This window comes from Mytilus californianus, unplaced genomic scaffold (assembly GCF_021869535.1).
Source record: "Mytilus californianus isolate M0D057914Y unplaced genomic scaffold, xbMytCali1.0.p SCAF_8, whole genome shotgun sequence".
Lineage (NCBI taxonomy): Eukaryota > Metazoa > Mollusca > Bivalvia > Mytilida > Mytilidae > Mytilus > Mytilus californianus.
The window spans coordinates 3,897,898-3,921,355 of NW_026262734.1; the positions used below are offsets into that span (position 1 = coordinate 3,897,898).

The 23,458-nt window shown below is 31.5% G+C and overlaps 1 protein-coding gene across 4 annotated transcripts in view; it reads right to left on the reverse strand.

The window, feature by feature from the left end:
- Nucleotides 1-12,532: 12,532 nt before the first annotated feature.
- LOC127712256 (protein retinal degeneration B-like) overlaps nucleotides 12,533-23,458 on the reverse strand; it is an 88,615-nt gene continuing 77,689 nt past the window's right edge. For 3 of the 4 annotated variants that reach the window (XM_052218594.1, XM_052218596.1, XM_052218595.1), the window contains 7 exons: nucleotides 22,887-23,012; nucleotides 20,729-20,845; nucleotides 19,349-19,494; nucleotides 17,200-17,349; nucleotides 14,751-14,934; nucleotides 14,109-14,237; nucleotides 12,533-13,643 (listed from right to left, as the gene is read on the reverse strand). In XM_052218594.1, the coding sequence (XP_052074554.1) occupies nucleotides 13,311-13,643; nucleotides 14,109-14,237; nucleotides 14,751-14,934; nucleotides 17,200-17,349; nucleotides 19,349-19,494; nucleotides 20,729-20,845; nucleotides 22,887-23,012 (1,185 nt within the window). In that variant the 3' untranslated portion in view covers nucleotides 12,533-13,310. Of the gene's footprint in view, nucleotides 13,644-14,108; nucleotides 14,238-14,750; nucleotides 14,935-16,470; nucleotides 16,631-17,199; nucleotides 17,350-19,348; nucleotides 19,495-20,728; nucleotides 20,846-22,886; nucleotides 23,013-23,458 lie in introns of those variants that run through there. The other variant, XM_052218597.1, reaches the window with a different exon arrangement.

Here is a 23,458-nt window from a genome sequence, read left to right on the forward strand (position 1 = left end):
CAATTGAAGAAAAACAGACCAAAACACAAAAACTTAACACTGAGAAATGAACCGTGAAAATGAGGTCAAGGTCAAATAAAACCTGCGAGACTGACATGTACATCATTAAATATTTCCATACACCAAATATAGTTGACCTATTGCATATAGTATTAGAAAAAAAGACCAAAACTCAAAAACTTAACTTTGACCACTGAACCATGAAAATGAGGTCAAGGTCAGATGACACCTACCAGTTGGACATGTACACCTTACAATCATTCCATATACCAAATATAGTAGACCTACTGCTTATAGTATCTGATATATGGACTTCACCACGAAAACTTAACCTTGTTCACTGATCAATGAAATGAGGTTGAGGTCAAATGAAAATTGTCTGACAGGCATTAGGATCTTGCAAGGTACGCACATACTAAATATAGTTATTCCATTACTCATTATAAGAAAGAAATTAACATTACAAAAAATGTTGACTTTTTTTTCAAGTAGTCACTGAACCATGAAAATGAGGTCAAGGACAGTGGACATATGACAGACGGAAACTTCGTAACATAAGGCATCTATATACAAAGTATGAAACATCCAGGTCTTCTAGCTTCTAAAATATAAAGTTTTTATGAAGTTAGCTAACGCCGCCGCCGCCGGATCACTATCCCTATGTCGAGCTTTCTGCGACAAAAGTCGCAGGCTCGACAAAAACTTTAACCACAGAGTGAATATTTGTGATCGACGACGACGACGACGGAATGTAGGATCGCTATGTCTCGTTTTTGCGACGAAAGTCGCTGGCTCGACAAAAATGAGGATTTGATATTCCGTAAAACTAGGTTTCTACAGGTGCAGCCAAATTTCCCCAAAAACAAAATAAAAAAAAACTGCATATCTGTTTGAATACATGTATTTGCAGATGTCAAACAATCGATGATCTTATAGAAATAATAGTTAGCGAAAGATAAAACTCAATAGAAAGAGGTGAATACATTTACAATTCAATGCAATTAACAAGTAGTATATGTATTATCACTTCGTTTTACTAATGATTTACACATTTTTAATTTAATTACCGGGTTTCGTCATATTGTAATTTCATATAAATAAAAAAAATTACATTCACACAAAACACATTTTGAATTTAAAAAGTAGATCGACGTAACAAATAAAGAAACACAATATCTGGTCACGCTACTTTCTTAATGCTTCATTTATTTCAGTCAAAAACAATTTTTCTCCGTTCATGAATATTTTGTGGACTAAAAAAATAATAAATTAAGAGAAATGTATAATGAAATATGCATGTTTATATAATTTTGAATTTTTTATACTATGGGTACTGAAAAAAAGATTATTTTCGTGTTAATTTCTTCAATGTTCTTTGAATTGAGGCTAACTTTGTGATTATCGAATCATACTACAGTTCAAGATTTTAAATCATGAAAACATTGTCTTAATCAAAACAAATGTAAATGTGATTTTTTATAATAGATTTTAAATCATGAAAACATTGTCTTAATCAAAACAAATGTAAATGTGATTTTTTATAATCATTCTTGTATGATATTTCTTGTTTTCTCTTTTTATATAACTTTATTTTGATTTATTTTAAAAATAATTTCTTTCTAAAATATTATTTCTGTATAACAAAAATATATCATTTTGCAGTTAAGCGATATACATTTATTTCATTAATATTCTAACAGTTAAATTTTATATTTCTGAAATCAAGAAATGCAGTTATATATATTTGTTGATAATCTCCATCAAAATAATATCCAATTAAAACTGACACTAACAAAAAACACAGGCGGTTGGTTACAGATAATGTTTTTCCTTTCTGTATAATTACAAAACACCAAGTTAGATTGGTGGTGAAATAAGTGCTTCACTTAGAACGCCGTAAGAAATATGTGCGTAAACATACAAAATTGAATTTAAAGCAAACAATGAAAAATAAAATTTCAGTATCCTGTCCAACGCATATTAAAGAAATCACAGTAACCTTAAAGCTGCTAGTGCGCTGTTATTGCAAAGTTAGGCCTATTTTTTGTGAAAAGCTGGAAACTATCTAATCTTACCTGTGAATTTTGAGTCACCGTTTTGACTGGCTGCGCTTTCATGATATCCGATATCTGAAGCTTGAACTCGTCAAGCGATTAGTGTGTTTACGTCTGTAAATATACTGATTTAAAGTAATTTCGAATACACAATAATTATTCACTTCAAAAAAGATATTTGTCAAACTTTGTGTTGTAAAAAAAAGTATTATTCGGACATGAAGTTAGAACACTCATAATATTACAACCTGTACATGAACGGATGCCTTTTTAATATGCTCTTCAGTCTTATTTCCCTTTAAGTATAAAACCAGACATATATACATAATATATGTATATATGTCTCCGATACATTTCACCAAATATGGACAAAAAGTGTTGTATGATTTAATATGATCGGGCACATCCAATGCAAAAGATAAGGACGGTTAGTGAAATTTTGTAAGTTTATGTGCCATTGTTATTTTCTAAGGTGATCTTGTTTTATATCTGTGAAACTTAACATTAATAATTCATAATCAGCTATTTAACAAAAGGATGGAAAATTGGCTGATTCATATGGTATTGTTAGAAACTGAAAGTATATATTATTTTACTGTATATTTCTTTTAATAGAATAGAATAATAAATAGAAACCTAGCCCAGTTGTTTTTGTTTGGTTGTTTTTGTCGAGCCTGCGACTTTTGTCGCAAAAGCGAGACATAGCGATCCTACATTCCGTCGTCGGCGTCGTCCACAAATATTCACTCTGTGGTTAAAGTTTTTGAAATTTTAATAATTTTCTCAAACTATCCTGGATTTCTACCAAACTTGGACAGAAGCTTGTTTATGATCATAAGATAGTATCCAGAAGTAAATTTTGTAAAAAAAAAATCCTGTTTAGCAGTATTTTACTTATAAATGGACTTAGTTTTTCTGCCAGTCAACATTACATTCACTCTGTGGTTAAATTTTTAAAGTTTTAATAACTTTCTTAAAATATCCTGGATTTCTTCCAAACTTGGACAGAAGCTTGTTTATGATCATAAGATAGTATCCAGAAGTAAATTTTGTAAAAATAATCCTGTTTATCCGTATTTAACTTATAAAGGGACTTGGTGTTTATGCCAGTTAACATTACATTCACTCTGTGGTTAAAGTCTTAAAATTTTCAATAACTTTCTTTCACTATCCTGGATGTGTACCAAACTTGGACAGAAGCTTGTTTATGATCAATAGCTAGTATCTAGAAGGAAATTTTGTTAAAATTTATTTCCTGTTTTTCCGTATATTATTTATAAATGAACTTAGTTTTTTCTTCCAATTAACATTACATACAGTCTGCAGTTAAAGTTTTTAAAACATGTATTAGATTCATAAACCATCCTGGATTTTTACCAAACTTAGACAGAAGCTTCTTACAATCAAAACATAGATCTATAGGACATTTTTTATTAAATTCCCCCCCCCCCCCCCCCCCCATTTTTGCTGAACCTGCGACTTTTGTCTTCTTTATCATTTGTTTATTCAATAAATTTGTTTAAACTCTTTTATAAATCGATAGATTTGATTGCATACTGTATTCATTTTTTACAAGCATAACTTTTTTCATACATTTCAAATGTTTTATTTCATTAACTGTAAATCTATTATGTGCATTCCCCTATCACACTGAAAACATAGACAACAACAAAAGTAGGCGAGATGCTGGGTTCCGCGGAACCCTTACAAATATTTTTTTTGTGTTAGTATTTCTGTATATATATATATATATGCGTTTTGTTAATATATACTTTTTCACTTTTTTTGGTCTTTTGGAAAATGTTGTTTGTGCTGTATTTAGACCCCTCTAACAAGAAATTTGTTTTGCATGCACACGTATAAAATTGCGGTTTTTATCCAACGCAATCATAGGTTTGAACGTTGTTTTCAATTTAGACTTGTTTATATATATATATACAAGTCTAAATTGAAAACAAGGTTCAAACCTATGATTGCGTTGGATAAAAACCCCAATTTTGATACGTGTGCATGCAAAACAAATTTCTTTGTAGAAGGGTCTAAATACAGCACAAACAACATTTTCCAAAAGACCAAAAAAGTGAAAAAGTATATTTTAACAAAACGCATATATATATATATATATATATATAAATATAAAAATAAGAAGATGTGGTATCATTGCCAATGAGACAACTATCTACCAGAGGAGACTTAATGATCAAAACAACGGTAAGTCGCTGTATAAGCAAAACTCATACCGTATACCAGACAGCAACCAACAACATACACTGAATTACTGGCTCCTTGTTTTTTGGACAGACATAATCAGAATATTACAGGGTTAAATATGTTATCGAGCGCTCAACCCTCCTCCTTACCTGGGACAGTGGTGTGACAGCACAACATAACAAAACAATTCTAAAAATTAGTTGAATAAGACTTCCCTCGTCAGATCGACACAAAGCACAATAAACTAAAGACATAAAGTACCAATCTAAGACAACTGTCAGATACTGAAAAGAGAGGCGAAGAATACCAAAGTGACATTCAAACGTATAAGTCGAAAATAAACTGACAAGACCACGGCTAAAAATGAAAAAGACACAACAGTTCACTAAACACAACATAGAAAACCAAAGACTTAGCAACACGTATACCACGAAAAAATGAGGGTGATCTCAGGTGCTCAGGAAGGGTAAGCAGTAAGAAAGTTAGTTCAAAGCAAGTTATAATATAAGTGATAAATAAATCGTGTTTCCAAGACTAATATATCAATCAGTGCACATGCAATGAATTTAGTGTGAGTACACCATAAACAGTCTGATAGAAACTTGCCAAAAAATAAATATTGACAAGATGCAAGGCCACAAGTGAGCATAACTGATAAGCAATACACATTCACTTATGTTTAAATTCATTAATAACAAAATTAGAGTTTGTACTGAGAAGAAAATACTGTCTCCATTGATCGTATTACAGTGCTAAATTGATAACCTTTTTGAATAATTGTTCAAAGAACCATAAGTTTACATGGATCATATCTAAATTTACAGGATTTTTCCACATCACCATAAAGATGCATTACCCTGTTTGTAATAAATTTTTCTGCAGGTACATCTGTAGTGACAATTTTGTTTTTAATGAACATAATCTATGTATTATTAAACAATATTAAATCAGGGATTTGGTAACCACAAATTACTTTAAACATTAACTCAATTTTTTTCATAGATACAAATATTTGGGTTGTAAGTTTGGTTGCAGGCATAATGGACAAGTTTGTATAAATAAAATAAAAGTGTCCAGTGTGAAACTAAATATCTGAATCTAGGAAAGGATAGTTGAATTAGAAAATGTATGGTAGACATTACTATTGCTGTTTATATAATATTAATTTTAAATCAATTCTCTTTTGGTAAATTTCAGCATTATATCTAGAGAACTTCCCCCACCTTAGTAGCAATATACCAACTTCACCTGCATATGGGATATATATTTCCAAACTTATTCGGTATTCAAGAGCATGCAGCAACTACTCAGACTTTTAAATGTCACCAGTGTCTGAGCAGAAAGTTGATGAACCAGGGGTATGTCAAAGTCCTTTTTCTAAAAAAAAAGTTCATCGGAAGGTACAAAGACCTTGTTGATAAATATTCAGTATCAACTTCACAAATAATACACGATGGTCTTGAAGTATAGATTCTGGGTACTGACGTTGTTTGTCATCTTAATAACGTGTTATAGTATTCTTTTATTTGTCTTTATGAATATTACTTTTACCGTTTAGTCTGTTCTTTTGGTGGTATCCATTTGACGTGGCTCTGTACTTTTACATCCCATCATTGTGTTATTGTTCTATGTTAATTTTTGTATTCTTGTCTTTAATTTTTGCTAATATGCTTTTTCTGTATGCCTTTTTGTGTTTCTTGGTTACATATGACGTGGCTCTGTACTTATACATCCCGTCAGTATGTTATTGTTCTATGATAATTTCTGTATTCTTGTCTTTCGTTTTTTCTAATGTGCTTTGTCTGTGTGCCTTTTTGTTTTTCTTTCTTGTATGTGACGTGGCTCTGTACTGATACATCCTGTCATTGTGTTATTGTGTCATGGTAAATGTTTGGTTATATATCTGTTTGTTTTTATAGTGATTAAGATAACAACACAACGTTGACTGCTGTACCCCTATTTTTGACATTTTTACCTATTATGTCTGTTTGTTTTGTTCACACATCGTTGTCAATATAATGGAACTTTATACGACTGTCATACAAGTGAGAGGTTTAGCTAGCTATAAAACCAGATTTAATCCACCATTTTCTACATAAGAAAATGCCAGTACCAAGTCAGGAATATGACAGTTGTTGTCCATTCGTTTGATGTGTTTGAGCTTTTGATTTTGCCATTTGATTGGGGACTTTCCGTTTTGAGTTTTCCTCGGAGTTCAGTATTTTTGTGATTTTACTTTTTGATTGTTTAATGAAAAAATATCATTAAGGTAACAGTCAGCATTTTTGAATTTATCATTTAAAAGGAACTAAATTAATATGGTGATAATAGTGTTAAGGAAATTTTAAAATCATTCCATGCATAATTACTAAACTAAGTCCTCTGTGTAAACAAGATGTAAATTAAGGTAATCAATCATGCAACATGAATTAAACTTGTATCCAAGTTCACTAGCAAGGCAAAACAGAGATTGACCAGGATGTCAGACTTCTCCAGGAACAATTTAGTGTGTGCAAAATGTTGTCCCACAATCAAAATAAAGGTAGAATTTGGCTTTACATAGAAACCATAATAGCTAAGTATACATCAAAACATCAGTTTTTACCACCATGTTGATTTTAATTAATTAAAAGAATCTATTTCAATATATTTCATTTTCATACAAATAACAACAAGTATATATCACAACATCTATTTTTAGATGTACCAGAATTAACACTTTTATAACAATATACTTTAATAGCAAATATCACACAAGTCGGGCGTACATATATTACAAGAGTTTTGTTTCAACTTCCTACATGCTTTTTTCAAAGGAGGTCTGCAAAAGAAAATAATCTTAGTAATTGTATTTTTAATATCAGAATTTAGTACATCTTGCCAATATGAAATAGAAGATTGATTACCGGTATTAGCTGCTTCATGTCTGTGTAGGAAATCCTTGTAACTAAAACAATCAAAAGATTTTTGTAACTGAATTATAATCTGATACACAACTCTACATACAATTATCCTGACAATACATATAGAAATAATTAATGCCCAAAACATAGAAAATAATTTTTAAATTAATTTTTCAATGAGTTTTTAAGATTTTTAATGAGAAATGAAATTGTTATTCAATCTGACACAACATATTTACAAGACTAGAAATAATCTTGTGTCCTGCTTTTCTCTATACTTCATTCCTAACTAATAAATATGACATATTTAAAAAAAAAATTAAAGCGGCACCAACTTTAACGTGCACAATAACATTCAGTATGAACATATTATCAAGTTTCCAATGACAGAGGCATGGATAAATTTTTGTTTCAACAACTTTTGTGCTTGACAGATTTTATAAAAAAAAAACAGATCAAATCGATCATTCTTCACAGATAAAATACAGGACACCACCCTTCTGTAAATAAGACATAAACAAGATTTAACATTGTATCACCCCATGGAAATGAGGGACAGGAGAGAGATAATAAACATTGAAATAACATTGTAAAAAAAACAGTACTAAATAAAATGCTCTGCTGGGGCGCAGCTTGATACGTCCGCAGAGGTCGAACCCTGAACAGTTGGGGCAAGTATGGACACAACATTCAAGCTTGATACAGCACTGAATTTGGATTGTAATTAAATATTTGACACAGCACAGGTTTCTGACACAGAATGAAAGTGGTCTAAAAACTTAAAAAATTTTAATTTACCTATTCAAACCATATCATTATTATTTGCTTTTATATATAAATCAGAAATAACCAATTTAAAATGGAAAATTTTAAAGAAAAAAAAGGAAAACAAAATCCCCCCCACAAATTTTTTGAACCCCCTTATGATTCATCAACCCCAAACTCAATCCCAGCCTTCCCTTTGTGGTATGGTACCTTGCAGTACAATTTCAGAGAGATCCATAAATTTGAACACAAGTTATTGTCTGGAAACTATAAAAATGCTTGTTGTTTGGCCCCTTTTTTGGCCCCAAATACCTAAACGTTTAGGGCAATTACCCCTAAACTCAAACCCAGCTTTCCCTTTGTGATATGGAACCTTGCAGTACAATTTCATAAAGATCCATACACTTACACACAAGTTATTGTCCTGAAACTAGAAAAATGCTTGTTTTTTGCCCTTTTATGGCCCCTAATTACTAAATTTTTAAGGGAATTACCCCCAAAATCAATCCCAGCCTTCCCTTTGTGGTATGGTACCTTGCAGTACAATTTCAGAGAGATCCATACACTTGAACACAAGTTATTGTCTGGAAACTAAAAAAATGCTTATTTTTGGCCCCTTTTTGGCCCCTTATTCCTAAACTTTTTGGGCAATTACCCCCAAACTCAATTCCAGCTTTCCCTTTGTGATATGGAACCTTGTTGTACAATTTCATAAAGATCCATACACTTACACACAAGTTATTGTCATGAAACTAGAAAAATGCTTGTTTTTTGCCCCTTTTTGGCCCCTAATTCCTACAATTTGGAGGCAATTACCCCCAAAATCAATGCCAGCATTCCCTTTGTGATATGGAACCATGTGATACAATGTCAGAGATATCCATACACTTACACACAAGTTATTGTCATGAAACAAGAAAAATGCTTGTTTTTTGCCCCTTTTTGGCCCTTAATTCCTAAAATTTGGAGTCAATTACCCCCAAAATCAATCCCAGCATTCCCTTTGTGATATGGAACCTTGTGGTACAATGTCAGAGAGATCCATACACTTACACACAAGTTATGTCTGGAAGTTACAAAAATGCTTATTTTTGGCCCTTTTTGGCCCCTAATTCCTTAACTGTTGGTACCATAACCCCCAAAATCAATCCCCACCTTCCTTTTGTGGTATTGAACCTTATGGTAAAATTTCATTGAGATCCATTCACTTAAACTAAAGTTAGAGCGCAAAAACTAATGTGTCTTCGGACGACGATGACGACGACGACGCCATACCAATATACTACCACAAAAATGTTTTTGCGGTCGTATAAAAAGGTACGAGATGTATTGAAAGACTAGAAATGAGAAATTTGTACAAAATAAGTACCACTGAATATAACCAAAAAAAATGAACAAGTTTAAGGTAGGAGTACAGAAAGTCATCAAAAACATAAACAATGATTGTTTAAAACTTGATTGAAAAATAATTAAAAGGAAAATAAGACGTTCAAAATGAAAAACCTATGAATAAAAATAAGTAGGCTGATTGAGGGCATTCTTCATGATTATGTCCTTTTGGTGACAAAACCTCTCATGTGTTTGATGCTGTAGGAGTCTCAACAACTAAACTTAGGGGTTTTTCTTTTTGCTGTTGTTGAATGGGTGTGTAATCGACACATATTCTTATCACATTCATTTTTGTTACTTGTTTCAAACTTTTTTGTATTTGTGTAAAAACTAATGCTTTTGTAAAAAAAAATGAAATCAACACTTTATAAATTATGTGCGCCCGAAGCGCTTTTTCTAGATATACCTTTATCAGGAATGCTAAGAGCTGACTACTTAAAAGCTTAAGATGTATAAGAACCGAAACAGTATAAACATATATTTCTATGAAAAAAAAATGTTGTGCACATTATTAAGAGGTCAAAGTCTGAGCTTTTCAACAGAACACAAATATCTGCACCATATATCAAAATCAACCCTTTACCATATATAACAGATCTATACAGTTAATAAAGTAGAGAAACAAGATAAGTTATGTATCAATCTTACACAGATCTGCCATCAGCTTAATACAATGTACAGTAAACTCTTGTTGTCTTGAACTACTCAATTGACTCAAAACTTCATATGAGTTGAAATTTTCCTGTAGTCCTGAAGTTTGTTCTACATATAAGTATATATATTTCTACTCCCAATATGTCGAAATGGATGAGTCTAAATACAGGTATGTCAAAACATTTTTCTAGTAGGGATGACTTCAAGATAATGAGAGTCAACTGTATATCTACAATTTTCTCTCCTTCATGTGGATAAAAACTTGCTTAGGCTTTCTTTACATTTTCATTTGTAAGACTCTTATTGAATTTAGAAAACTAACCTCATGATGCACAATATTTTAAGCATAAACCTATCAATATTTGGTTTTGTTGGCAAAAGATGAAGTGCATTATATTACTGTACAAAGTATTTTTTCAAGGAAAGATAACTCTCATACAATCATCACCTAGTATGTGAGATAGCTGCTGAATAGAAATAAATAATTGAAATCTAGTGACAAATATGCTAAAAAAAATTATCAATACTTTCTATTAATAATAAATTCAGACAAAGTCATTTAAAAATACTCTATATAATCTTATATATTAAACTATCATTAAATAATTGTAAAAAATAATTTTTTTTAAAAACCCAAAATATCACACTTATTACATATCTTAAATCCACTAACTTGTAATAAATTGTGTCTATTATATTAAACTTTGATTAAAAATGAATAAAAAATTGACTACAAAATATTATGGTGAAAACTGTTGTTAATGAAAAATGTGATTACTAATGTCATTATCCCCATAAACTTGACAAAATTTTATAAAACTGTTGTCAAATTAAGAGATAAAGAAAATGTCTTACTCAAATGTTTTTTTTTCCTAAACATTTAAAAAATTATTAAACTGACAAAATTTCATTTTATTCATAGAATAATGTTAGAACCCATTATGTCAATGATATATCAATACAGAATAACTAACTGTTTTCCTTCCTCTAAATTCTGTTACTAGACTTTCGTAGTCATTCAGAAAATCAATGGAAGCAGTCATGCTTTAAAGCAGGCTGTCCTTGAAACAACAAGATATACAAATAACATATTGTCATGGCAAGTTAATATAGCACTGTTATTGTCAAAAATATAACTTCTGAACAAATATATATATATACGTATGTATGCAGCAACAGACTTTTAAAAATGCAAAAAAAGTTAACAATATATTTTGACAATGTGTATGTTTTTGACAGTGTTTACCATAATCAAGGCACTGCACGTATGTAAGTTTTATATTGGTTCTCATAATGGACTTTAATAATGACTATCATTTGTATTTTATCCAATTTAAATATATCTAATCCAATTTAAATATATCTTATCCACTATATATATCTTATCCACTATATATATCTTAATCACTTTATACTATAGATATATCTTACCCACTTTATATATATTTTATCCACAGAATCTGAATTATCTGGTCAATCAATATACAAAAAAATTCGTAAGGGTTCCGCGGAACCTTGTGTCTCGCCTACTTCTGCTGTTTATCACAGGCTCAACAAAAATGAGGAAAAAAATTAATAAAAATATTCCTCTCTATACTATCTTTTGATTGTAAGTAGCTTCTGTCCAAGTTTGGTAAAAATCCAGGATAGTTTATGAATCTAATAAATGTTTTAAATAAAAACTTAAACTGTTATGTAATGTTAACTGGAAGAAAAACTAAGTCCATTTATAAGTAAAATACGGAAAAAATGGAAAAATATTTTAACAAAATTTCCTTTTAGATACTAGCTTTTAATCATAAACAAGCTTCTGTCCAAGTTTGGTACAAATCCAGGATAGTTTAAGAAAGTTGTTAAAATTTTAAAAACTTTAACCACAGAGTGAATGTAATGTTAACTGGCAGAAAAACTAAGTCTATTTATAAGTAAAATACGAAAAAAATGGAATTTTTTTTTTACAAAATTTACTTCTGGATACTATCTTATGATCACAAACAAGCTTCTTTCCAAGTTTGGTACAAATCCAGGATAGTTTAAGAAAGTTATTAAAATTTCAAAAACTTTAACCACAGAGTGAATGTAATGTTTCCTGGCAGAAAAACTAAGTCCATTTATAAGTAAAATACGGAAAAAATGGAATTTTTTTTTTACAAAATTTACTTCTGGATACTATCTTATGATCACAAACAAGCTTCTGTCCAAGTTTGGTACAAATCCAGGATAGTTTAAGAAAGTTATTAAAATTTCAAAAACTTTAACCACAGAGTGAATGTAATGTTTCCTGGCAGAAAAACTAAGTCCATTTATAAGTAATATACGGAATAAATGGAATTTTTTTTTTACAAAATTTACTTTTGAATATTATCTTATGATCATAAACAAACTTCTGTCCAAGTTTGGTAGAAATCCAGGATAGTTTAAGAAAGTTATTAAAATTTCAAAAACTTTAACCACAGAGTGAATATTTGTGGACGCCGCCGACGACGACAACGACGCCGACGGAATGTAGGATCGCTATGTCTCGCTTTTTCCACAAAAGTCGAAGGCTCGACAAAAACTATATTAAGTATATTTAAACCAAGATAAAAGCTATTTGTAAAAAAGACAGCAAACAATCAACAGAAGTCTACAAAAATAGACATTTTTGGGTCAGAACACTGTCTTTTGCAATACATTTTTTTAAAACTATCAACAAAGCCCTATCTAATCTTAACATTCCTAGTCAAGTTCAATTCTTTGAAGGCAAAAATTTCAATTTCTTTCACTTCAGTATAAATGATTTATTGTTTCAGTCTCAGTGAGGAATTTTTATTGTGTCAATTTAAACTCTCCAACATGTTGGTAAAAAAATGTAATTTCTAAAAGGTCAAATATGAACTGATATTGTGTCAAAGAGTATATACAAGTGACAATATCAAAATGCTACAGGTTGACACAACAGATGGAGGGGTTTTAAACTTTTAAATTCATAATTACACCAATTAAAAAATTCATGAAAACAGAATGCTCATCCAACCGAGTTTTTAACATATATTGATACTTGCTTCATTACAATCAATCGTACCAATCTATCAAAACAGACCGTACAAGACCCTCATGGGTAGTCAAGGTCATCAAACAACCCTGTAGTAGTATAACAATTGAATTCAACTATGATTCTAGACAAAACATTCTCTTAACGTTACTTTGTATTCTGTTCAAGCTTTCTTTTTAAGCGCCAAACCTGATAACTTGTTTCTGAACCATAGGGATATACCCATGATACACAGTACCCAGATATGTTACCAAAAAATCAAATGCCATGAGATGGCACAATATATTTCTATATGAGATGCTATCTCTTGCTATCATTTATGCTAGTCATTAACCGAGGCGATGAACCTCGAGGTCTAACTATCCCTCCGTAATCAGTCTGTCCTGGTTGTAACACTGTGTTCCCGTGTTCTCCCACAGTGATTCTGATCTGTGAAGCACAGTTTTCCAGTTGTTTGGCATCTTTTCCAGCTGGATTATGTGATGAGGATCGTTTCAATTGTTTTTTGCCCTCTGATTTTTCAGGATGTGCTATGCAGCCACGTCGTATTATCCTGGCATTAGTTAAGACAGGTCGTAGTGATCCTGCTGCTAATAAGTCATTTAAATGTGCACCATAACCATCTGCTAAAACCTGGAATGTTATTAAATAATACTATAAACTTACAGGTCACAAAGATGGTAATGGAATATTTTTGGTGGCATATTATTTCACCTTGGCTAAAAAACCACATCATACAGAATGAAAACTAGTATTTCATACTTTCAAATAATGCACATCAAAGGTCCAGAAATCTGTAAAATAATACCAAACAATCTCGGAGATGTCTTTGGGTTGATTTGTGATGCTGTAAACAAGAAGACATGTCACCCTACCCTGACACATAACTCTTGACTCTCAACTGACCAGTCATTGCTCTTTCTCCTAAATAATGTGTGCTTAGCTGATAAGCAGTAATTACTAATTTCCTAATAAATCTTTGGTTTGACAGAAATGGGGATCAAACCTATGACATCCCACACTGTAGGCAGACAAGCTACCATGAGACCACTGACTGGTAATTATCAAATTATATTTAATATCTAACATAAGACTTACCTGTGCCTTAGCTGCATCTTTCTTGGAAGCTTTTCCAACAATAAATATCTGTGCTACTGTCAGACCTAACTCTTTATAGACATATATATCTTTACTGGAGCCATATGCTGCTCTATAAACTATCTGGGCCTAGAATAAAATACTTTATGTTAGCGCACAACTTAAATAAACTGATGCATGTATTGTTCTGTATATAACTAGAGGTTTATAAAATCATAAAATTCTACAGGTAAATTTAATTTTGGAACAAGTCCATGACCTTAACTTGTAAGAAATATACCCTTCATATTAACAGGTTATTCCATTTTTTAAAGTAGAAAGTAAGAAGGGATTTCACAAATCTCCAAAAAAACTAGTTTTTCTTTGAAAATATTTGTGTACATGAAATGAAAATCAACCATACATGACACTTGACATCCATTTTTCTTTGTCATTTTTATCATAATTCTATATTCAAACTATACTCGATATGATTTTTAATTTTATCTTTTTGTTTGACATTAAACAATGAGATTTATAGATTACAGATGGTTTTTCAAACAAGAGGATATTTCTGAGCTACAATCTCATCGAAGGGCTACAGCCCTGTGGATCACAGGAAAAATACACAAAATAGCGATAAAAAATATTATTTATACATACATCTGTTTGTAGTCCTTTCAGGTAGTTTAACTTTTGTCTAAGTGGGTCTTTAGTGATACCTTCCATGAATGCTACCATGCCGTGTGGAAAGTTATGCATTGCTAACCATGAAACAACTTTACGATGCTGCATATCTGGGCGAGCTGTGACATATATAATTAAATAACCTTGGTCCTGCCAATGTCTGAAAATATAATAAAAAATTGAAACAGAAGTTTATATGTTAAAAAAATAAAAATAAAATATCTTAAAAAATAAACTGATATCTGTTTCATATTCAATCATCTTTTTCACTATCTAATATCATCTTAATTGTCATTTGTACCTTATTTCAATTGCTCCTCTCCTTTGTACTCCCTTAGGCAAATTTGAACTTAAGATTGTTTAGGCTATCCTTCTCATGTCCCTTCCTGTATATAGATACTCAAGTAATTCACCGTTTCAGAATCTAATGCATTCTGGGTAATATTTTCAAAATTGTAGATCAAAACGTCGTGATTGGTAAAAATGTCCTAAACAATGGAAATTCAACCAATGACGTGACGTTACTTTCATTTTGGGGTACGAACAATGAGATTACCCATAGTCCTTTAGACTCTGAAACGGCCAATTATACATCTTCCTTGGCTTTCAAATTTAAGAATTTAGGTGTTCCTGATGAAGGTAAATCTAGAAAAACGCTTTAGACAAAACAAATTTCTAGCACCAGTTTTATTCAATTTTGCATCAGTTTTATTCAACTGATTAACTGACAAGTAAATTGACACTCCTCCTGAATCTTTTTCAACAAGTGATGATATATAACAGGTAAATGTGTCACCTACTGCTCACTAATGATATATAATGATACCCTCGCTTTAAGAAATCAAGAAAAATTGTTGTTGATGACAATGAATCTGAAAACATATCACATGGCAAAACATGTTCATATGAAACCTGAATAACAAATTTCAGAAATCTCTTATTTGTAGTTCCCTAGAAAAGGTCATACATGGCAAATTATATGTAAGAATATATAAGAATTTGATAAACAGGATGTTGAGTTGAGGATTGATGAATCTGAAACTGCATTACACAATAAAGATGTTCTAAAGCAGACTTATAACAAATTTCAGGAAGCTCTGATTTGCTGTTTCTGAGAAAAATGGAACTGAGTTTCATAGGATTGACAGACCGACAGACAGAGGTAAAACTGGCGAGTTTATTATTACTCTTTAAATTAAATAACGAGCGTTGATATATATCAAGCGATATTCAATTCTCATGAGTTGCTTAAACCTTATTTTCTTCTGTTAAGATTCTCTTTGTGTTAAATAAAAAATTCCACTTTGATCTAGTCTCTTGCACATATATACCAGTATTACGTCATATGCCCTGTTCCTGCATGAAACTTTATCATCAGATATTTTAAAACTTTTTGTAAGCTTCAAAATGTAATAATATTTGACAAAAAAAAAAAATTTGCAGGTGAAAAGTGTGAGTGTTTTGTATATTATTGAAGAAATCACATATCTCTGTTGCCATAGAGTAAAGGTACATGGTCTTAATGTTTGAAAGTCATCAATGACCCAATGAATAGGCAATGAAAATGTCCCAATATTGTTTCATGATGGTAAATAAGCCAATCAAATTAAGATATTTTTCGTATCACTTTTTTGTATCCCACTCTGTGCAGTGTGTTACAAGAAATATCCCTTCATTGGAGAAATAGATAACAGGCCGCAACCATCAGAGAAAGGCAATTATTAACTGACAACATCGAAAGCCCCTCCTCTAACTTTTGGATCTTCCCCTGGTATAGACAATTATTACCGGACAACATCGACAGCCCCAGCCCTCCTCTAACTTTTGGATCTTTCCCTGGTATAGACAAATATTACCTGACAACATCGACAGCACCTCCTCTAACTTTTGGATATTTCCCTGATATAGACAATTATTACCTGACAACATCGACGGCACCTCCTCTAACTTTTGGATCTTTCCCTGATATAGACAATTATTACCTGACAACATCGACGGCACCTCCTCTAACTTTTGAATCTTTCCCTGATATAGGCAATTATTACCTGACAACATCGATGGCACCTCCTCTAACTTTTGGATCTTTCCCTGGTGTAGACAATTATTACCTGACAACATCGACAACCCCTCCTCTAACTTTTGGATCTTTCCCTGATAAAGACAATTATTACCTGGCAACATCAACAGCCCCTCCTCTAACTTTTGGATCTTTCCCTGATATAGACCAATATTTACCTGACAACATCGACGGCACCTCCTCTAACTTTTGGATCTTTCCCTGATATAGACCAATATTTACCTGACAACATCGATGGCACCTCCTCTAACTTTTGGATCTTTCCCTGGTATAGACAATTATTACCTGACAACATCGACGGCATCTCCTCTAACTTTTGGATCTTTCCCTGATATAGACAATTATTACCTGACAACATCGACGGCACCTCCTCTAACTTTTGGATCTTTCCCTGATATAGAAACACTGGCAGTAAATGATCCATCTATACTGAATACAACTGTGTCAGTATTGGGTGGTAACACGGACAGGAAAAAGTCAGCAAATGTATGATCTCCTCTGGAATGAAAGAAAATAATATACATTACTGTAAATTTAGAAATTATTGCGATGTTTTTATTATTGCGAAAAATGCGACAGGGTTATAATCGCAATAATCTAAACTCGCATTTTCAAATTTTTTTATATGAATTAAACAGGATTTTTCTCAAAATCGCAAAAATTAAAATCGCATTTTAGTCCAAAATGACAAAATCGCAATAATAAATGCACACAATAATTTCTGAATTTACATTACTATTTCTTTATGTTAGGGTAATCCAGGTAACACTCAAAGAAGCATAACTCAAAAACTTTACATATATAGAAATTTTAGAAATGTACAGATTGTGTCATTAAATCATCAATCAAACAAAGTAAAAATTCGTAAGGGTTCCGCGGAACCCAGTGTCTCGCCTACTTTAGCTCTTAATTGCAGGCTCAACAAAAATGAGATGAGGATAAAATTTAATAAAAATATTCCTCTCAATACAATTTTTTTATTGTAAGAAGCTTCTGTCCAAGTTTGGTAAAAATCTAGGATAGTTTATGAATCTAATAAATGTTTTAAAAAATTTAACTGCAGACTGTATGTAATGTTAACTGGAAGAAAAACTAAGTCCATTTATAAGTAAAATATGGATAAACAAGTACAAAATTTTAATAAAAATTTCCTTCTAGATACTAGCTTTTGATCATAAACAAACTTCTGTCCATGTTTGGTACAAATCCAGGATAGTTTAAGAAAGTTAATAAAATTTTAAAAACTTTAACCACAGAGTGAATGTAATGTTTCCTGGCAGAAAAACTAAGTCCATTTATAAGTAAAATACGGAAAAACAGGATTTTTTTTTTTACAAAATTTACTTCTGGATACTATCTTATGATCATAAACAAGCTTCTGTCCAAGTTTGGTAGAAATCCAGGATAGTTTGAGAAAGTTATTAAAATTTTAAAAACCTTAACCACAGAGTGAATGTAATGTTTCTTGGCAGAAAAACTAAGTCCATTTATAAGTAAAATAAGGAAAAACAGGATTTTTTTTTTTACAAAATTTATTTCTGGATATTATCTTATGATCATAAACAAGCTTCTGTCCAAGTTTGGTAGAAATCCAGGATAGTTTGAGAAAGTTATTAAAATTTAAAAAACTTTAACCACAGAGTGAATGTAATGTTTCCTGGCAGAAAAACTAAGTCCATTTATAAGTAAAATACGGAAAAACAGGATTTTTTTTTTTACAAAATTTACTTCTGGATACTATCTTATGATCATAAACAAGCTTCTGTCCAAGTTTGGTAGAAATCCAGGATAGTTTGAGAAAGTTATTAAAATTTTAAAAACTTTAACCACAGAGTGAATGTAATGTTTCCTGGCAGAAAAACTAAGTCCATTTATAAGTAAATACAGAAAAACAGGAATTTTTTTTTTACAAAATTTACTTCTAGATACTATCTTATGATCATAAACAAGCTTCTGTCCAAGTTTGGTACAAATCCAGGATAGTTTAAGAAAGTTATTAAAATTTCAAAAACTTTAACCACAGAGTGAATATTTGTGGAAGCCGCCGACGACAACGACGACGACGCCGACGGAATGTAGGATCACTATGTCTCGCTTTTTCAACAAAAGTCGAAGGCTCGACAAAAAGCCTGAACTTATTTTTTTTTTCTTTTCCAACAATAAATATAGGCAGTGAAGAATGATTCGTTATAAAACTTCATAATTTCCTTGAGTTAACAATTCTCCTGCGGTACATCATATATATGTTGATCTTCTTGGTATTAAACAGCCCACCCCTAAAATAGACATCTAAATATTTACCAACCCTGTCCCCTAAAATAAGGCATTACACATTGTTCATGTTGAGGCCTTTTATAGCAGTATTGGTTTTTTCTTGTTGTTGAAGTACAAGTACAGTGACCTATAACTGTTAACATCCACATGATTTTGTCTCTGTTGGATAAATGTCTCATTGTCAATCATACCACATCTCCTTATTTTTATATTAAACATATACCTGACAACAACTTTTACTGGATGCATTCCCTGAGGTAACATTTTCTCTTTAGGTACAGTAAACTGTAATCGACCATGCTTGTCTGTCACAGAAGTACCGAGATATTCCCAGTCTCCTGTTGATTGGTTGTTTACATGAACATCTACCTAAAATACACAAAACTTCTGTGTTTACATGTACATCTACCTAAAATACACAAAACTTCTGTCTTTACATGAACATCTACCTAAAATACACAAAACTTCTGCCTTTACATGAACATCTACCTAAAATACACAAAAATTTTGGGTTTACAGGAACATCTACCTAAAATACACAAAACTTCTGTGTTTACATGAAGATCTATCTAAAATACACAAAACTTCTGCCTTAACATGAAAATCTATCTAAAATACACAAAACTTCTGTGTTTACATGAACATCTATCTAAATACACAAAACTTCTGTGTTTACATGAGGACCCATTGGTGGCCTTGGGCTGTTTTCTGCTCTTTGGCCGGGGTTGTCTCTTTGACACATCCCCCGTTTCCATTCTCAATTTTATCTACCTAAATACACAAAATTGCTATATTATTATACCTTAAATATATGATAAACAATTCTTTTGGGTAACACATTATCACCTGACATGGAAAAATTCAAATAATTTCCATTTAAGCATTAATAACTCTAAAAATTAACACCCAACAATGAATAACCCTTTAATTCACCGGTGAATAACCTTTTGAGCTTCTTGATTTTAACATGAGTAATCTCCCATCAAAATGATGTGACAGGTGCATGTAAACATAATTGTAACGGCCAGGTTAGAAAACCATCGAGTGACGAGGAAATAGGACTTGGACATTAATCTAGTGCCAAGGACCTTTTTAAGGGTCATCAATAATTTACATAAAGAGTCTTCCTTTGTTGCACAAATGAGAAATGCTAACTTAACTTAGAATCTAAGACACAAAATCTGAAGTAACAGCATTTTCATTAATAACATAAATTCTAATAGTTTACGAATACTACTCAAAAATTAAGGAAAAAAAATGGATGTGTGTAAATTAAATTAAAATAAAATAAATGGAGATTTTGTCCATGGGACACAGATGATGCCCCCCTTTGCATGTTACTTTATAAAGGGGAATAACTCGAGAACGGTAAAAGTGATGCCACCCAAATTCGAACTTGATCTGTATTTTGTGGTAATAAGCATTGTGTATAAGTTTCATAACATTTAGTTCAAGCAAACTAAAGTTAGAGAACAGAAACCAGTTTAGGGACATACATTACGTACGGACTGACAGATGTACGTACGGACAAGGGTAACACTTAATGCTCCCTCCAGTGACAGTGGGGGCATACAAATTCTTCTTAAAATACAAATGTTCTGACCTTTTCTCCTGACAAAGAAGTGACATCAAATGATCCATACATAAATCTAGCTGTGATCGTCTGTTCCTTCCCATCAACCACTATTACATCATTACCACGGTGATTCGCTTGTAAATTCTTAAACAAAACAGTAAATTAACCCTACATTATCATACATAAATCTAGCTGTTCCTTCCCATCAGGCTAACCTTAAAAATATGTTTGTTTGCAGTTTCCCGACTGTACCTTCAGACTGAAGGGTCGGTAGGTAGGAAAAATATTTTATTTTATCAGCCAAAAAGTTTAAACAAGCAGTTACACAAACCAAGTTTCTTGTTAAGAAAAAAAAAACCTATTTTAAAACAAAACACTGAAAACCAACATGAAATGAACAGGTATTGTCAGATAAAAAAAATCTTTTTAACTAAAACTGAAACTTTAATTCAATTTATGATATAAAATATGGTATTATTGAATACTGAAACACTTGTAAAAAAGGAATGACTAGAACTGTATTCAATGACATATATGCTTCTTGACTAGAATGTTTTCATGAGTAGAGTATTTTCATCAGAAAAATGTAGATATTGAAGATTTATAAGACAATGTATTAAAGAGTGTATTTTTAATAAAAAAAATCAGCCATTGAATCTTCCTCAATTGAAAAAAAGGGCAACTTAAAAAAGACTGTTTTCATATTTCTAACAATATTTAATTATATGCAATAAGATTATATTTTGAAAGATATGTTGATGCCAGACTTAAATGAAAACCAAAGTAAACTTACTAGTTTGGGGTGAAATCCATAGCACCCCATTAAAGTAAATGGTCTGTACTGAAATGTTTTGACTGCATAAAAAAAATTGGCAGCATAGGTCCTAAGAAGATGCTTTAATTCAATTCACACAGTGACAGGCCACAAAGTTTGGGTATATTTAATATTGTAAGAAAGAGAATAGTTGCAATGAGTGGGGCAGCCGCCTTTATCCTAAAGGAGCATACTCATTGCAATCGAAGATAGATTTAATATAGAGAGAGTATATTTATTTTTCAAGCTAATCATTCATTTACTCTACATCTTTGTGTATTTTGGGTTGCTTCTCATTGATTTGGCATGGCCGCTATCCATTTACATTTTAAATGAGTTCTTTCTCCGTACAGGCATGTTTACAGGTATCCATATATTCACGGAGGAGTGATTTAATCTTTGTCTTCTTCACAACGATTTATAGAAAATTTGACATACTTCAAACTGCTTTTTGAATTGTTTAACCAATGAAATTGGTTCCATAAAGTCGGGCTCAAAAGATTCTGTACCCGATTTGTTTGAGACAGAAAGTTGACAAAGATGAGTTATTGTGTTGGTTGTGAATATCCGCTGCATCTTCTTCAATGATATCATCAAAGACATCATTCGATGTGCCTGAATCTGTATAAACAGTTTACTATTAAACTTTTTTGTTTGTTATTTGTCTTAAAATTGACAGAAGTTGACAGCGTAAAGGACATAACTTCATGGATACCTGAAAACAATTTCAATGTGCTTTATCATTAAACGGTCACATGAACGCTTGACGGGAAGGCAAGAAAAACCGAACTTAAAACGTGTAATCGACCTAGACTTAAATCAATTCCGGAAAGGACCTGAATTTCTGGATCTCGGCAATAGAAGTTTTAAAAATAATTTCTTAAAATTTAAAGCAATAAAATTTTCACAGTCGGGGGGATTTTCAAGGGTCGGTCGGTAAACTGCAAACAAACAATATTTTAATTTAAGCCTCAACCACTTTACATCATTACCACGGTGATTGGCTTGTAAAGTCTTAAACAAAACAGATAATTAACCCTACATTATCTACAAATACTTTTTGGTTAATTCAAATAGTAACCAAAACTGAGATTGAGAAACTATAATGTGACTTACTAATATGCTTGGATTATACACTGTAAGAAGATGTATAAATTATAAATTCCCATAAGTCTAACACTACAAGAAAAGTATTCAAAGTGTAAAATATTCAGAATAAGTGATAGAATTTAACTAGAACTCTCACGAGGATACCCCACAATTTTGCAAATTGAATAATCTCCACATTGAATTGATGTAAAAAGTGCTAATTAATGAATTGTTGATCCTTGATTATAAATTATAAAAAAAATTTAAATGAAAGTTTCTTACTTTAACTTTGATAGTTGTTCTCCTTTTTAACCATTTTTCTTTAGGTTGTTTGGCTGACATCACAGAGTCTGGTAATAAACTTAGTTTCTCTGCTGCTTCATTCAATAAGACATCATGCCGCAAAACCTGAAAAAAACAGGCTCAGATGATATATCCTCCTTTGGCTATATTTGATAACTCTGAGAAACTGTCAAGCAGCATGGGTAATAGTTCACTTACTGTCAATTCATTTATTTTCGTGGAAACCAAAAAATAATCTTGGATGGAGGGAAAATTGTATTTTCAAGGATATTTGATTTTGTGGTTTTGCCAAAGTTTGCATCTCAGCCTATAGAAAATGAGTACTGTAAAGTCAGAAATTATTGCGTGCATTTATTATTGCGATTTTTGTAGAAAATTTATTATTGCGATTTCAGGAAAATCTGCATACAAATATATGTATCAGATATCAGAATGTGAGTTCTTAAAATTGTGATTCTCACCCAGTCACATTATACGCAATAATAAAAACATCGCAATAATTTCTGAATTTACAGTATTTCATTAAACATTAAAATTTGCGGTTCACTTAT